At 38.9% G+C, this 16,875-nt stretch overlaps 1 protein-coding gene across 11 annotated transcripts in view; it reads right to left on the minus strand.

Annotated features, from left to right (window-relative positions):
- Positions 1–16,875, minus strand: part of ANKRD44 (ankyrin repeat domain 44) — a 289,820-nt gene that overhangs the window by 130,277 nt on the left and 142,668 nt on the right. For all 11 annotated transcript variants that reach the window (XM_088794450.1, XM_088794447.1, XM_088794444.1 and 8 more), the window contains 2 exons: positions 11,354–11,432; positions 1,730–1,800 (listed from right to left, as the gene is read on the minus strand). In XM_088794450.1, coding sequence (XP_088650576.1) covers positions 1,730–1,800; positions 11,354–11,432 — 150 coding nt within the window. The remainder of the gene's footprint in view (positions 1–1,729; positions 1,801–11,353; positions 11,433–16,875) is intronic.

Genomic DNA, 16,875 nt, shown 5'->3' on the forward strand with positions numbered 1-16,875 from the left:
CTTATTTTTTGCTGTAACTCCATCAGCAAGCACAGTGCCTGGTATATAGGAAGTGTTTAGTAAATGTTTTTCTGAACTAGAAAGATCTGATTCTTGTTAAAAGAGGAAACAAACCCGTATTTTTCAAAAGATACTTGATTTTTAATTTTTTTTCTAGTTTACCAAAGATCAAATAGTATTAAAAGATGAGGAAAAATACCTGTGTGAAGGAGCTGGTTTCATGAAACTGGTTGTACAAACTCAAGCAGCCCATTGAACAAGCTTTCCCAGGTAAAACAGAAATGAAATGTGGAACCGTAAGAAGAGTGAATTCCCCATGATCAGAGCTAGGCAATTTAAGATCATACGTCTCCCTCATTCCATATGGGCTATTTGGAAAGACAATACAACCAATCTCATAAAAACTACCCAAATCACACAGCACGGGAAGGAAGATTATGGCATTAAGCTAACTATCATCTACCAAATATACTGTGAAATTTCTAGAGAGTTCCAAAGAGGAAAAGCTGACACTGATGACAAGCAGCGGCACCTGTAACATCGGTGTATGCATTCTCAGCAACACCTCTTGCTCTTCGGTGTACTTGGGGAACATCACCTTCTCCAGCAGCAGAGGAGAAGCTTCCTTTGGTAAAACAGCTGCAAAGACTAATAATCCATGTGAAGTACCTCCACCGTTAGAGCCTCTTGTATCCCTAGATGGTGGACATGCCCTCTGACCAGGCTTCAAGGCTCACATTCTCTAGGGTTCCCTGCCACCCCTCCCTGCATTCCTCTCTGTTCTTAGTTCTAGACCTGTATAAAAATGGTAATCCATTAGCCATCTTCACCCGAATTTCCAGCATTCAAAAATAAATTCTTTCTTGAGCAACTACAACGTACCAGACTTACAATGTAGTATGAGGATACCTCAGGGAACATAATATAGATACCTGCCCTCAGGGAGCTTACATTCCAGTGACATGTTTGCCAAACTCGGCATGTTCAAACAGAGCTGATTAACTTCCTGGCCCCTGCTCCTCTGCCTCTGCTTTCTCAGTTAATGGCATCACCATCCATCCAGGGGCTTCTTTTCCACCTCACCTCACAAGGTTCCAAGTCCTGCCAGGTTCACATTGATCTCTGCTGTGACCACCCCCAACCCCACCCTGCTCAGAGGACACCCAGCCCTCTGCATTTAACCAGAACCTCTACTATGAGACTTACCTTCCTCTACACCCCGTGTTCCAGCTGAACCCTCCAGTTGAACCCGCCATTCATTCACTTCCGTGCCTCTGGTCCTCTAGCATGTTTATGCCCCTGCCTTGGCCCTCCCTGCTTCTCTTGGCCTGGTAAATCCCTACTCATCCTCTAAGGGTCAGCTCAATTGACATCTCTTCTTGGAAGACTTCCTCTATTCAAGCAGACAGTTATTTGCTTCCTCCTCCAATCCAGTTATGATAGTGTACTGATCTGCTTACCTGTTTGCTTCCCCCTCCAGTCTGAGAACTCACTGAAGTCAAGGGTCACACCACCCATCTGGGACTACCCCAGGCACCCCCTCCCAGCACCATAGATGGCATGCAGGATGCACTCAAATAAACAGCTGTTCAATTTTAAAAGGTAAACCTCTTGCATTAGAACTAAAAGCCTTTTGCTCACCAGTGAGAATCCCTCCCTAATTCAGCAGAAAGCGTTTTTTCTCTTTCTAGGGACTGGAGGTGCTAGGGAAAATAAGATATTCACTCACTTCACTTCTGGAGGCAACAGCTCGGTGCAGTGGGGTCAGCCACATGTTGTCCTTGGCATTTACACGGGCGCCTGGAACCAAACAGCACGAGTTAGAGACATAAGGCAGTCAGGAGAAGTTCTGTTGATGTTATAGCAAATGCGGTATCATGCACTCTCATTTGCCTGCTACAAGCACCACATTTTGTTTTGTTTTTTTCTTTGTATCAGCCATGTGCTTTCTAGCAACCAGGTAGGAGGAGACACCCAGTACACTAGTAGAAGGAGCAAAATCAGGAGCTGAAAATGTTATGAGAATTGGGTCAAGAGCAGATAAGACATACAGTGTCTCACTGGGTAGGAGATACAGCTGTAAGAAGACTGAGCGTCTCTAGGACTATGAAAAAGTAGGTTCTAAAAAATGAAGTACTTTTCAGGTATGTGTGCGTGTGCGTGCGTGCGTGTGTGTGTGTGTGTGTGTGTGTGTGTGTGTTCCTGAAGATAATGTATAATCCTGAATATAACATATAATCATATATGTTTAGTCATTATTTATGTCACAGGGTACACAGTACTTTTCTTGGCAAACTGTCAGCATGAGCAGTCTTCCAACAAATGTATACTAAAGACCAGTTAAGTTTCAAACAAATCTTGTGAAGCTGAGTTCTGATGAGATTTCATCTGGGCTGAGGGGATTAGCAGAAATCTATTTTATCTAGGAATCACAATTATTTCTCTGGGAATAGCCAGATGTTTTGGTAAGAAGAAGCCAGCTTCCACAGAGCTTTTGCACAGACACAACATGGAGCCTATGGCTCTCTCACAGCATGGGGTAGGCAGACAGACTTCCACATGAGCCAGAACCAGCTCGCACTCAGGGATGTGTCTCATGCTCTACTCTCTGGGGGTCACATCACCATCATGCAGCAAAAACTGTAGGAACGGATTCAAGGAAAGCAGAATATGCCTCCTTCTACGACACCCTCTCCACAGTGCAAATGCACCAAGTCTATAATTTAACTGATGAAACACCCAATATGAACTTCCTTTTGGAAAAGGTTTAGGGTTTTGATCAATCTTCTGGTCAGATATGGAAAGTTTTATAAAAGAGCTGCAAAAGAGGAAGATAAAATATATACATATTATACCTTTGTAGATATAATAAGATGAGACTATTTTAGCCTTAGACAACAAGGAAGGAAGCTTGTTGAGGAAGAAGAGTGAAGGATGAATCAAAGAAACTAGAAAGTAAGGCAGAGGGGAGGAAGTACAAAGGCGGTGCCTTGGCACAAGGGCCAAGAAAGTGAGTCAAGTGGAAGCAGGGGCTGACTAATAATCTCTGTGAGGCCAAAGCCAGCTGACAGCTAAAAAACAGAAAACTTGGGTTGAAAAAAAAAAAAGACTTTCATGGGTAAAAGTGAGCTAGAAATTTAGTTTACGGCAGTAACTAAAAGGAAATAAATCATAGAATTTACACTTTTTTCTCTTTAACTGAAGAACGAATACCATCAACAATATCAATTATAGAAAACAAGAACATCATAATCCCTAAAACAAAGACATAAAATGTCTCCTCTCCCCCCATTCTGATTTTATTGGTTTGAAACGGGGCACAGGTATTTTTTTATAAGTTCCCCAGTACCCAGGGTTATTATAATATGCTGTCAAGGTTGAGAACCACCGATAAATTGTTGCTTAGTTTATCAGGCTTAAAATTACTTGAGTCCTTAACTCTAACTCCATCTGGGCAGTTTACCTGAGACAGTTCAAGCCCCTTGCATCCATAAGGACCAAATAAAATAAGTTTGCACATGCTAAGAATCAAAGGCAGTAAATCCCTGTCTCCCAGCAGTAGGAAATCCTGGGCTAAATGCTCTGGAGAGAAACGAATGAGGTCTTGGAAGGACAGTGGGATTCACGGTCAGAAGACCTAGGTTTGAGTTCTGACTTCAGCACCTACTGGCCCAGTGACGAAGAGCCACTAACTAATCTGTAAAATGAGCTAACAACAACACAATAATAATAATTTCTACCCACTTTACTGGGTGGTTGGAAGAATAAAATGTACTCGATTCTTGTGCAATTTGTAAATTGCAAAGCACTAGAAAAATGTTAGCCGTTCTAATGTCTCATTCACCTCTAAATCTAGGACTCAAAGAAGTGAGAAGCATAGAATTCCTATCACATCTTTCTCTCCCTAGTTCCAAACACTGGTTCTAATAATATGGAACAGAAATACGTATTTTATTATTTATAGTCTTCGACAGAGTAAGTTTTGTATTGCTTGTGTAGAAACTTAAAAAGTTAATGAAAGAGGAAGGAACTCAAATGGCAAGACACATGAAAAGATACTGCTCCTCAAAATTCATTAGGGAGAAGCAAATGAAAGTGACTTTAACATATTGTTTCACACCTATCAAATTGGTGAAAATTATAAAGTGTGACAATGCCAAGATTTAGTAAGAGTATGGAGCAACAGGAAGACTTAAATACAGATGGTTGGAGTGTGAATTGGTACAGCTCCCTTTGGGAAGCAATTTGGTTCTACCTAGGAAAATTGACAATGTGTGTGCCCTACCACCCAGTTATTCCACCCCAATCATATACCCCAGAGAAAGTCTCACACTTCTACAAGTATGTTCCCTGCAGCATGTTTGTAACAGCAAGAAATTGGAGTCCTAAATGTTGATCAAGAGGAAAATGGATAAATATACTGTGATATAATTGTACAATGAAATGCTACACTGTCATGAAATAAACAGATTGAAGTTCTATACATAAACAGATGCACTTGAAAAATGATATTGAATGAACAGATGAATTTGCAGAATAATACCTATGGCCTACTAACAGTTACACAAAGTTTTTAAATTTACAAAAACATTTCTGTATGTTGTTTATAGAAGCACAGACATACAATAAAAGTATATATGGCTAAAGAAAACATACAAATTCTGGACAGTTGTTGTCTTTAGGAAGGGAGGGTGAGGAAAAAGGATGAATACCTATACCCCACGGGCTGCAACTGTGTCTTCAATGGTTTATTTTCTTTAAAAAAAGAAAATATGGAAACGTTGGTTTCGCAAAGTTTGATGTACATGGGTATATTAATTCTATAATTTTCACATTTTTCCGTACATTTGAAATATTTACTAACAAAATATTTTTAAGAGAACTAATACATGTAAAGTTTTATGTTTCTCAATACAAATGGGGGGAAGGCGGATTAAGTTGCTTTTTTTTCTTTTTACAATATTTTTTTCTCAGTTAGTGGCCCTTGATGTAAAAATGACATTTCCATCCTTTCCATGTAAAGTGGTCCAGCCATATAGTATCTTCCAGGATTTTCCTAAGGCTCACCCCAGGTGAATAAGAGAATGGTAGCAAGATGCTGATGGTTGTACAGTCCAATTTGAAAAGAAATTTTCAAGTTAATAATATGTTACTTGCTGGTCTCTTTGTTGTTTTTTTCTTTTGCTCTCCTTTCTCCACAATCACTACAGCTGATCCCAGGGGTAGAATCCTCAGCTGTAGAGCAGAGGCAAGGTAAGCACACCCAGGAAAGGCAGGACCACAGAAGTGGCAGAGATCTAGAGTCTTAGGGCATCTTTTGTTGTCTCTCCAAAGGCCACTTTGTTATCATCACAGTTTGAATCGAAGTATCTCATCCCAGTAGCTCCCTCTGCAGCCAGCCCACCAGAATACAGACGAGGGTATGGTCTATGAGTGTAGTACATTCCCAGATCTGGGTCTACCTGCTTTTGCCACTGCATGTCAGAATCTTATCTTCAATCTCCCTCTCTTTCTTCTTCCTCCCTCTTTCTCCTCTTTCCCTCTCCCTCTCTCCCCCCACCTCATACATACAACCTATTTCTGTCTTTGTGTGTCTATGCATTAGAACGCTCTACAACATGCTTCTAAAGGAAATAACTATGGGTGAATATCAAGACTAATCTTCAAGGATGTTTTATAAAAAGTTTGTCATAAAATACTGGAAACCACTATGCTGTTAGACAAAGAAGAGTGGGTTAAATAACTTATTGTATAGCCATACGATGTAGCTGGGATGCTTTATAAGAATGCTTAATAATGTGGAGAGATGTCCACAAAATATTGTCATGTGAAAAAAGCAAGTACTGAAACATTACACATGGAATGAGTCCATTTTTGTAAGAACAGTGAACAGTCTCTAGAAGGATCTACCACAAAAGCCCTGAAAATAACTTTTGGGCACATGGTAAGCACTATATAATAATCACTTGCTATTTCTAAAAGCAGCATCAGGGACTAAGAGATAAAGACTGGGGGGCATCTGCCATTAGCACAGTTCTAAGCCCAGGCCAGACCTAAATTAATAGTTGCCAACTGAAGGATGCTTTCTGGTTAAAAGAGAAATTCAGCAACATCTCCTCAAATGAGCTGGTGTGAACTGAAGCGATGAAAATTTGCCTAACACAATGAACAGCAACAGACCTATTTTTCTTCATGTTTTGATCACACAAATAATACACGAATTAATTCTTCTTAAAAAAAGAAAAGTATCATTACAGACTTAAGTAAAGTCCCCTTGAGTATCATCCCCAATGCTGCACTCTCCCTACTCCCTGAAGAAAACCATTGCTCTGAGTTTGGTACACATGCTTCCAGTTTCTTTTATGCCTTCATGTGCAAATATATGTACCCATAGAAAATCGAGAGAATTAAGCTAAGTGGTCAGTACAATATTATTTTTGTATATTTAAAATATTATAGAATAATTTTTAAAAATCTATAGCATTGTTTCGTAAGTATGTTTTTAGTATGTTGTATCATATTGTAATAACACCCTGAATCTCCTTGTTTCACTCAACAATATATATTTCTTATCTACCTATGTTGATACTTAGAGAATGAGTCCATTCTTTTTCATTTCCACATGAATTCCAACATATAAATGCCACATTTTTTAAGACATTCACTCTATTGATGGATATTTCACTTGTTTCCAATATTTCACTATTCAAACAATGATGCTATGAACATCCATAAAATGACTCCTTATGCGAACGTGTAGGTATTTGTCTAGGACAGATAATTAGAAATGGGCTTACTGTGTCACAGGTCATGCACACTTTTGGTTTTCATAGTCTCAACCCTACAAAGTGTGCCAGTTTACTCACACACAGTGTACAAGACCACTTAGTTTTCCCCACTTCCTCATCAAACTGGATATTATCAGTCGTTTAAAATATTACATACCTGATTAGAAGAAAACAGTATCTCATTTTTGTGCTTTCCTGTTTAATAGTGAGGTTGGTTGTCTTCAAATATGTTTGTTTACTGGCCATTTACAATTCCTTCCCTGAGAACTGCTTGTTCATGTTCTTTTTCCTATTTCCCCTGTTTTTCCAATGTTAGTATATGTGCTGCTGAAGTGATCACTCACCTATTTTTCTATTATTGTATTTTCTTATAATTTGTATTTACACACTTGCATTGTATTGTTATTACTATTATTGTTTATATATTCTGAAAACTTTCATTTTTATGTAGATCCAAATGTGGCTTTTAATATTAAAATTCTTTCAAGGAGAAAAGTGACGCAGAGCACCATAAAGCAACACACCCCTTGTGTGTAACAAACAATACCAACACTGTTTCCGTGCAGCTTTGGAGTCACTTGAGGAGTTAAAAGATAATTAGAAACCTAGCAAGTGGCTTCTTTCGGTCCCTGTTGAAGTCCTCCATCCCTCCACTCATCCTCCTCCAGAAGATTGAATAGGCAGCTGCCGGGAAAACCTCCTCTCCCTGAACAACAGAATTATTATGACAAAAGCAGAGTTATCTGCATGAGGACCGAGCAGTATTTCATCAGTGTCATCCCCTGCTCCTGGCTTCCTCGTCCTCTTCCTCCGAACGCTTCCCAGAGTCTTGTTTACATGTCAGAGGGAGATGTCAGCTGGTTTTGGCTCTGAGTTGAATATTTATAACTGATTTTTCTACAGGAAGCTCCACGTTATTTACCTGCCTGTCAGGCACCATTGTGCACTGACAGACACAGAGTCTGCATGTCTAATGATTTAAAGGCAAAAGCATTTTAAAGCTTAAACATGTTTTTTTAAAAGTGCAGGGCTATACTGATTCTTCAGAAACACAGACCCAACTAAAAGTTGTCAGGCATAAACTCTGATTATAAATTACGGGCATTTTTTTAAAAAATCTTATCCCTATTACCACTTAATATCATTTTCATAGCGATCAGGAGTAACAAGAACTCTGAGCATCTTTTCCAGAGGCAATATTTCTGTTCTCTTAGCCCTGTCATCAAGAAAGAAGTAGAACAAAGAAAAATGGTAGACAAGTGACAGGAATATCTTATAGGGCAAAGAGAGTAATTGATTCCTAAGGCTGATTTATCCAAAGTTTGGCTTTTAATTATAGAAATAAACAACTATGAACACAATCATATGAAATATTATTATAATACAATGAAGTCAGCTTGCTATTGATTTTTTTTAACAAACAGACCAAATCTTATTACAGCCCAGGAGACTGTCCTTCAAAGCAATGACCTTGGAAGAGTATATGATAATTCCATGTATGTGGCAATTGCTTGGAACATTTTTAGAGCTCCCCCTTGGGCTTGCTTTTAGAGCCAGTTTTCATACCTACCAGATAATGGCTCATCATTTTATAATCACACTGCATTGGGGGCCAAAATCATCATTGCCTGATTTAATCACCCCTCTTTCACTTCTAGAAAAAAGATAACAACAACAACAAAATCCAACCTCAGAGGATGAATATTTGTTATGCATGAAACTGAAAACCATGGCCTGCCACAGTTCTGGAGGCAATTTGCATTGGGAGGGGAAATCACATTTCGAAAAATCACAGGAAATAATTTTATAGGAATACCATTTGTTTGGTGGCCTATGTTCTAATAAATTTATTTATTTATTTATTTATTTATTTATTTATTTACATTTATTATTTTTAATTAGTACTTACACCTCACAAACACTCCCATGTTAGAGGGTGGGTACTTCCAGGTTTCTTCCTTCAGCCCAGAACTCTCTAACCCTTGTGCATCCCCAGAGTTACTCTACATGGTACCGTCACTGTGGTCACTTTTCTGTGTGCTCTGTTTCCTATATCTCTACCCTTGTCTCTTAACTCTTATCCACTGATTGGTTTACACCGATCTCATTCATACGTCTCTGGGCAAATGATTTAGCAAGCTCCTTTCCTTCTCTCTGCCTTAAGCCTAACTAGACCAGTCCCCAAGCAGAAGCTAAAGTAGGGGCTGTGGGGGGGCGGAGAATAAAGCCAGAATCTGGACTGGCAGTTATAAGAAGGGGCAATTTGCAAGGCCTACGTTCCTCCCTGTGTGCTCAGAGGCATTCAGGACTCCATCCACCTGGCTAACAGGAGATAATGTCAGTAGGAATTTTGCAGGCTTGGGTTACACTACGCTCTGCAAGTTAATACAGCAATAGAGAACACAGCTGGAATGGGCTATTCCAGCAAGACCAAATTATTTGTCCAATCATTAGCACCTCATTCATTATTAAGTTAGAAAACAGTTTGGTTGGATTCCCTAAAGGGTCAGCTGCCAGATGTAAGCTCAAAGATGAAATCATCAGGCTCTTAGAATATTTCTTTAGGAATATGATATACAAATTGAAAATTAAAGCCGTGTGAATTCCAAGAGTTTGCCTAAGCTTCTGCAGTTGAGCAAATTTTTTTAAAGAATTTCTATAATGTTCTCTCTTACTCTAAGTCTTCTTAATTTGATGGAGGGAGGAGGAAAAATTCCATAGCATGCGCCACCCAAAATTATTCTAGAGAGGTTAACAGCTCAGTAACTCTAAGACCAAAGAGGCATACAGACCAAGATATATGGAACAGCTTCTCCTGGCTCTACTGAATATGGCACATTTAAGAAAGGTTGATGGACTGCACACCCACATGAAGGTGATGTGAAACCACGTTTCTCAATCACCAACTCCAAGATACCTGAGGAAAATAGGTGGGTCGACTTCATGCTACAGAATTAAAACCTGTCCTTGCAGATGTAGAAAACCAACCAAACAAAAGCCAAACGTGGGGTTCTAAGACAAAGTTTTAAATTTGTACCATATGTGAAGCCAACATTTCTCTGAGATGTCTCTTATTTCAACATTTGAATGGTGGATATAGCTAGTAGGAACTATTAGGTGTCATAGCACAAGATTCTTTATTTTATACCCCCACTGACTTCTGCCTACAATTTTCCATGGGCCAAATTTCTATTGCTAGAACAACTGGCCAGGTGTGTGCTGGCTCTTAGCCATAGTCTTTGCCAGCACTAAACAATACATGGCGGTTTAGAGCATAGCCTTGGACTATCTTTAGAATTGTCAGAAAGAAGGCCTGTTCTCAAAAACATAGGGAATGCCCCACAAAATCTAACCTAAGCTCCATGCGATTGTCAGGAGCACAGGGCACACCTGTTAGAAGGCACAGAACACCTGTTTCCTGGGGAAAGCCACCTCAAGGAGACGAACACAACAAAAGTAGGGCAATGTGCATCTTCCTTGTGTAGCTTGACACAATTCTTGTTTCTTTTCCACAATGTTCTCCACATCTGCTTAAACATATGTATCAGCTCCTACCTTTGTGCAGCTTACTTTGGAATTTTAGTTTCCCTTTGCTACTGCACACAAAGTACAGGTCTTTTGCATAGTCTGTGGGCAGAGGCATTTCCTCCAGATTTTAATCTTCCCAAACAAAAAGGAGGGGGAAGAAAGCCAGCAGGTCTGCACACAATCCACACTAAGACACAGGCACATGCTCAGATCAGTGCAGGGATTTTTCTAGCAAATACTCAAGGGAGAAAGCGCATACTGGTTTTGGAAACCTGTTTGGTGAGCTGTATCAGCATACAGGTTTCCAAAACTGAAACCATTGGTAGGTTTAAATCAAATGAAATACTTAAAATACACTTAAAGAGAATATCACGAGGACCAGTGTTCACACAAATCAAATTTAACATTGTTTGCCATATTTGTTCTAATTTTAAAAAATAAAATATTTTACAGAGTTGTAGTCTCTTTTTCATCTTTCCCTGAAACTATCTCTCACTCAACCTGCTTTCTAAGATGTAACCACTATCCAGAAGTTGATGTTTCCTTTCCTTCCATGTTTTTATATTTCTATTACACAGTCAGTCATATATCCATAAACAAAACAGAGCATTGTTTTGCAGTGCAATTTAAATATAGGTAAATACACACACACACACACACTTGTGTGTATTCATATAGATCTTAAGAAATCAGTTTTCTTGTTTATTCTTTTTTTACAACGGAAAAATGTAAGAAGATATCCAAATATATTGAATTGAGTATATCCAAATATACTAAATTCATCTATAATACTGGGCCTGATTAGACAGGAATCAGACTTTCAAAGCAAAATGAAAGTTTTACTGGAGAAGTCAGTTTTCAACAAGAACAGCTTCTTGCACTGTCTTTCATCTACTGATAAAAAAAATCACTGATCAAATAAACTTCCATGAGCACAAAAAGGAAATTTTGTTTGGGCTGACTGTAGTAATCAATCTAGTAAGTTGATCATTTAAACTTTTTATCTACAATTGACTTGAAGTACAGCTGGTATTTACCTGAAAGAATCAGGAGTTCGATGATCTCTGCATCTCCCAGAAAAGCAGCCACATGAAGCGGGGTTCGCTTCTCAGAATCCTGAAACAATGGGAAAGATAAACAGTAAGTCAGTGGTGCCTGGAGGTGGCTTTTGTAGACATAGTAAGACATGTCATTCACTCTGAGGTTAATGCTTGTGGGAGAAAGTGAAGGCCAAACACCTACTCAGGTGATTCTGGTTATAGATTTTTCTCAGCATCTCTCACAGTCACGTGTATGAAAGATGCCATTTTGTGTGTCTGTGTGTTCTATTGGCCTCCCTGCTCCATTTATGAAAGGTCGGCTCAGGTCAGGATGGACTATCATGTACCGGATGATGGAACTGAACTATTTTCAAAACTTCAGTAATGATTAGAAAAAAACAAATTTGAACCTTTGTACCTACCTTAACAGCATAATTCAAAGCTTTCCATGATTTTCTTTTCTTTCTAAGGGAATATAGTGGAATTGTTCACAAGGACATTAAACATAAGTACAGTCATTTTCTCCTTTCTGTCGCCATTAACTGTCGCCTACACCACTTCCTATTCATAGAATACTTATTGAATACCAACTGTGTGCCACAAACCAGATTCTGGGGGCAGAAGGGTGACCGTGAAAGGCCCAGTCCTTGCCTTTATGAAACTTACATTCAAGTGGGTAGGCCAACACAGTCATGTAAACAAATGTCACATAAGATAATTTCAGATGGTGATAAAGGCTATAAAAAAATTAAAACAGGGTAACGGGATCAAGTAATTGGAGTGATGGGAATAAAATTCCTGGGAGTGGTAGAGGAAAGCTGTCTGAGGATATTGACAGTGAAGCTCAGAGCTGAGGTAAGAGATCGTTATTTCCGTTTTATAGATGAGAAAACTGGCTCAAATAAATTAAAAATTTCCTCAAGACCCCACAGCAGAGCCAAGATTAGACTTTCACTGGTCAGACACCAGTCTAAGTCCTTGGCAAGGCATTTAACATACTGTGCTAAGAGGCAGCACAATAAACATGCAGGGGAAAAAATATTGCTTCCCCTTCTGTAAATTGGAGATAATAATATCGACCTTAGAAAACTGATAAGCGAAGTTAAGGTCATGTAAGTAAACTGAGCTCTAGGCAGGCATGATGCTTGGCCCACGCACAGCAAGTGCTCCAGGCAGAGCCATTATTGTCATAGACTGTTGTGTGATATCTTCCCTCCAAGACTGAGAACTCTCACAGGATAAAGACTTACTCCTGTTTATCCCCATAGCAGCAACAAACTAGGTGCTCAGCATAAATTGGCCAAACTGAACTGGTCTGTGTGTGTGGTCTCTTCTACAAACTTCCATCGATTGCTCCATAACAATGGTAACCAAAGCCCACATGCTATCTTTGAGGTTTCTCCTAAAACTAGCATGCATTTTAGTTTCCAAAGACTCATTGATTCACTATTAATTTTAACCATTATTCCTGTGATTACTTGATTATACAATCCATCTAACAACCTTTGATTAGCCCAAGGATATTACTCTATTTCCTGACCTCTGCTCTTGCTCAGTCTCCTTCAGATTATTGCTTTTAGACATTTCATAACTCACTAATATCTATTAATAAAAGAGATGGCAGAGAACTGATCTACAAATCAGTCTATTTGTTAGGAGGTCTGGTAAGTAGGTTTTATGAAAGGATGGACTAACTTTTAAATGGATGAAAAGAGGAGTCTGAATTAGCTGGGAATTTATGTTGTCTATGTATGCTGTAGGTAATTAGTACAGATAAGTGGAAATCAGGCAGTCATATAACTACTCCATATAAAATAATGCCTTGGAAAATTTATTAAGATATATAACCATGGTTCACCCTCTTACAGCCGTATCACCCTTTCTGTAAAAATAAAGATTCAATATGTGAGATACATTCATTTATTTGAAAGTCAAGTGTAATAATTTGTGCAATGAATTATACAAATAACTAAGACTAGACTTCCAAAATGTTTTCTATTTCTATTTCTTCTATCGAGATCTCTACAAGTACTTTCATTTTAGCTTTATATTTCCTTTGAATCCCCACTATAGCTACTAAAAAATTTCTCTTGTGTCTTATGATAAAAGTTATGTAATTATACGTTATTCTGGACATTGAACTGGTTCCATGGTTTGGTTCAATAAATTAAACCTTACCTAAATGCTTTAAACAAGGACTAACCCAACCCAAATTATGACTTCATTTTACCTGAAGCAAAGTCAGTGCTCTGTTGGAGAATTTGGCCTCAAATAAAAAGTCAAGAAAACCCTAATATCTAAATCTGTGGCTTGTTATTATATGACTGGCCTTGCTGATTTTGTGGCCCCTTTTATGGCACTTTTATGACATAGCTTGTTCAAACTGAAGTTTTCATAGTATAAAATGGGTGTGCTATGTGAGATCATATTGTAAAAATTCTTGATTGTAAATCCCAGAGTCCCTGTGAATATGCACTTAAAAGTTTCCTGTAGCTTCCAAAACATCTACGCCAATTGATCATCTCCTTCAGTGACATGCCATAGAGGTAACTGCAGAGAAGATCTGTATTCAGGCAGCAGTCCTTTGATTCTTTGAAGAAGCAGAACCACATAAACACTTTCATGTGCTATTAAGGCTTTAACCAAAATAACAATGCATTTCTATTGTTGACCACGGGTTGCTAACACCTGCTCTCCAGCAGAAACCCGAGATGTGTAGGATCATGGGTCAAGGGGTGAACAACAGAACCACAGTCATCATCATATAAAATCAGGTGAATCAACCAGAAGTTTGCAATTCGTCCTCTGCCGAAGTATAAGGCCACTCTTCTTTGCCATAAGCTAGACAAATGGAGTGGGTGATGCAATGGTATAATAGAAGGGGGTGGGGAGGATCTGGGGAAAAGAGAATACTAGTAATAACTAGTTAAAATAGGTTCTAGGCCAGTAATACCTCTAGGGTATCTAGAAGAAGAAACAAAACCTATCTGGTAATTATGGAAGTGCTTTTACTTATTTTTTTCCAAAATTCCTTCTCATCTATTCTACTATTTGAATCTCATAACATCCCTATCAGGGGAGACATACCTTCCAGAACGGTTTTGGTAAGTCGTCCTATCACCATGTAAAAGAAGGAGGAAACTGGGTCCTGGAATAGATTCTATGACTTGCTTAACACAGCAAACTAATGTAAAAGAATTAGGTATCCTGGCTCCCAACTTGAAACATTTTTCTTCATAAAAATGGAAGCAAGAACATCACCTTAGGAATTGCCTTGATTGTCTATAAACATATCCATTATAATTTCCAAGAAATTCTGGCAAAAAAAAAGGTGACACGAGTAAATATTCTTTTAAATGAGCTTACAATAAATTAAGTAGTCTGGGGCCAAAAATGAAGAGTAAATTGAGAACCAAAGCTGAAAACACATGAACTTTTACTATAGGAAGACTCAATACACCAGAGGGTTGGGATTTAATGCTTGCTCAGGGATGGGAGATAAGGTGGAGAACTGGAACCTCGTGTAGAGAACAACCTTTGAAGTGGTCTTAAAGAAAGATTCTTCAAGTAAAACAGTGGGCTCGAAAATGAAAAAAAAAGAAAAAGCCAAACGCTCCACAGGCAGATATCAAGCAATGCCTTGGCCTAGATTCTTGGTAGGGGAATAAGTGTCTCCACTGAGCATCTGCGTCTCCAGATTCTGCCCTCGTGTAGTTTGGGGTTTTGAATCCAAAGTACCTATGTAAACCAGGAACTTTCCAAGCTGAAAAGTAGGCATAAGTATTGGTGTTAAGCCAAGGATACTCCGAGGGCGCCAAGAAGAAGAAACGAAAGCTATCTGGAGAGATGTGCCCTAATACAAGCAACCCAGGACACCCACAGATTAAACCTCCACTGAAGATGAGCTCACAAGCCTAAACCACAAAACTCACATGGAAATAATTCACCATAAGCAAGAGTCATCAGGCATAAAAACCTCAAAAAAGCAAGAACTTGAGATAAGAACCAAGACAGAAATATGAATAATGTTGTAAATAATTTAAAATGAAGGACAAAGTTCAAGGGAGAAAACAAAACATTATTATTATTTTTTTAATGAACAAAATTTGAGGGAAGAGGTGTAAAGGAAGAGTTACGGGAAACAGTATGAACACACAGTGCTAAAAATTATCTAAGACTTTGGTCTAATAGATGATACAGAAGAGTAGAAAAAGGATAGGAGAAGGATTAAGGAAGTACAGGATATGTTTTGCAACCATTTATTCAGCCATATTTTCCGGGCACAGACATTTATTGAGAAGTTATTATATCCCAGACATTGTGGCAGATGATAGGAATACAAAATTTAAACATCCAGTCCTCACCCTAAAGGAACTTATAGTCCAGTTACCAGTCCCCAAATTTAGGACATCAGAACAAAAACAGTAATAGGGAAGTGACAGTTAGTGATAATTGTGATGTTAAATGATTTGCGAAAATCACCAAATGCAATGAGACAAATGTCTTGGTGAATACTGCCCCAAAATACATCCTGTTCTCAATCGCCCTAAACAGGAAGTCTAAACTGACAAGAGTAAAATCTCTTCTGAATTGGGAAATAAACACATCTTGTCTGGGACTCCCTAGAGGCCCTGTTGGCTCCAGCTTAACCTGGGAACTTTGGAAGCCCTGGACCAACCTTCCAGGTTAGTCACAGAGCCCAGTCTGTACCTTGCAGGCTGACTTCAGGGTAGTTTCTGGATCAAAATTAGAGTCCAGGACCAGGCTAGGACTCCAGTTGTATTCAGGCATAGTGGCTGGGCTAAGTTCTCTGTGCCATTTGCATGTATTTCCATCTGTGGCCCAAGTGGACTCTCTGTGATAACCAACAGCTGAAGAATGGTCATGTAGGTCTTCACACCACCCATGAATACAAGAGGAGAAAATAACTAAAAAGCAAACACTATAAGATCAACACATGTTGGAAATGGTTCATTGGAGTAGTTTTTAACCGATTGTTCAAGTACCACAAAAAGAAAGACCTTTTTCCATTACCCAGGAGCTCCAATTCCAAATAGTCCTTGCAAACAGATTCCAACCCATGGAAAGACCAAGGTCTCTCCAGAAGGAAGGAAGGTAAACCCTCCCTTTCTGTAAATAGCCAGACACATACAGCCAGATGGCGTCTGAGCTAAATTTGCAGTATGTCATAGAGATCAGGCAGAGGAAGTTTCTGTCATCTGTTTACCAAAGAAGCAGATGAAAGAAAATAGGGAACTTGAAGTATGTACACGTAAAGTGAGTTTGACATGGACAGAGAGTTCATTTTGGCAGCTAAAAATACTGTGCAGACTGAGGGGGCACCCCAAGCCTTTGTTTTAAAGATTAAGAATTGTTGATTACATGCTTTGGAAACTCTGGGAAGTGCATGATCTAATCTTCATTATAAGTATCTGGCATAAACTAAAACAAACATCCCTCCCTACATATAAATATCTTACATACCAAGACAGACAGATGGAGCAATATTCACAAGCCCC

Source organism: Rhinolophus sinicus, chromosome 17 (assembly GCF_057876585.1).
Source record: "Rhinolophus sinicus isolate RSI-liver-muscle chromosome 17, RSI-T2T, whole genome shotgun sequence".
Classification (NCBI taxonomy): domain Eukaryota; kingdom Metazoa; phylum Chordata; class Mammalia; order Chiroptera; family Rhinolophidae; genus Rhinolophus; species Rhinolophus sinicus.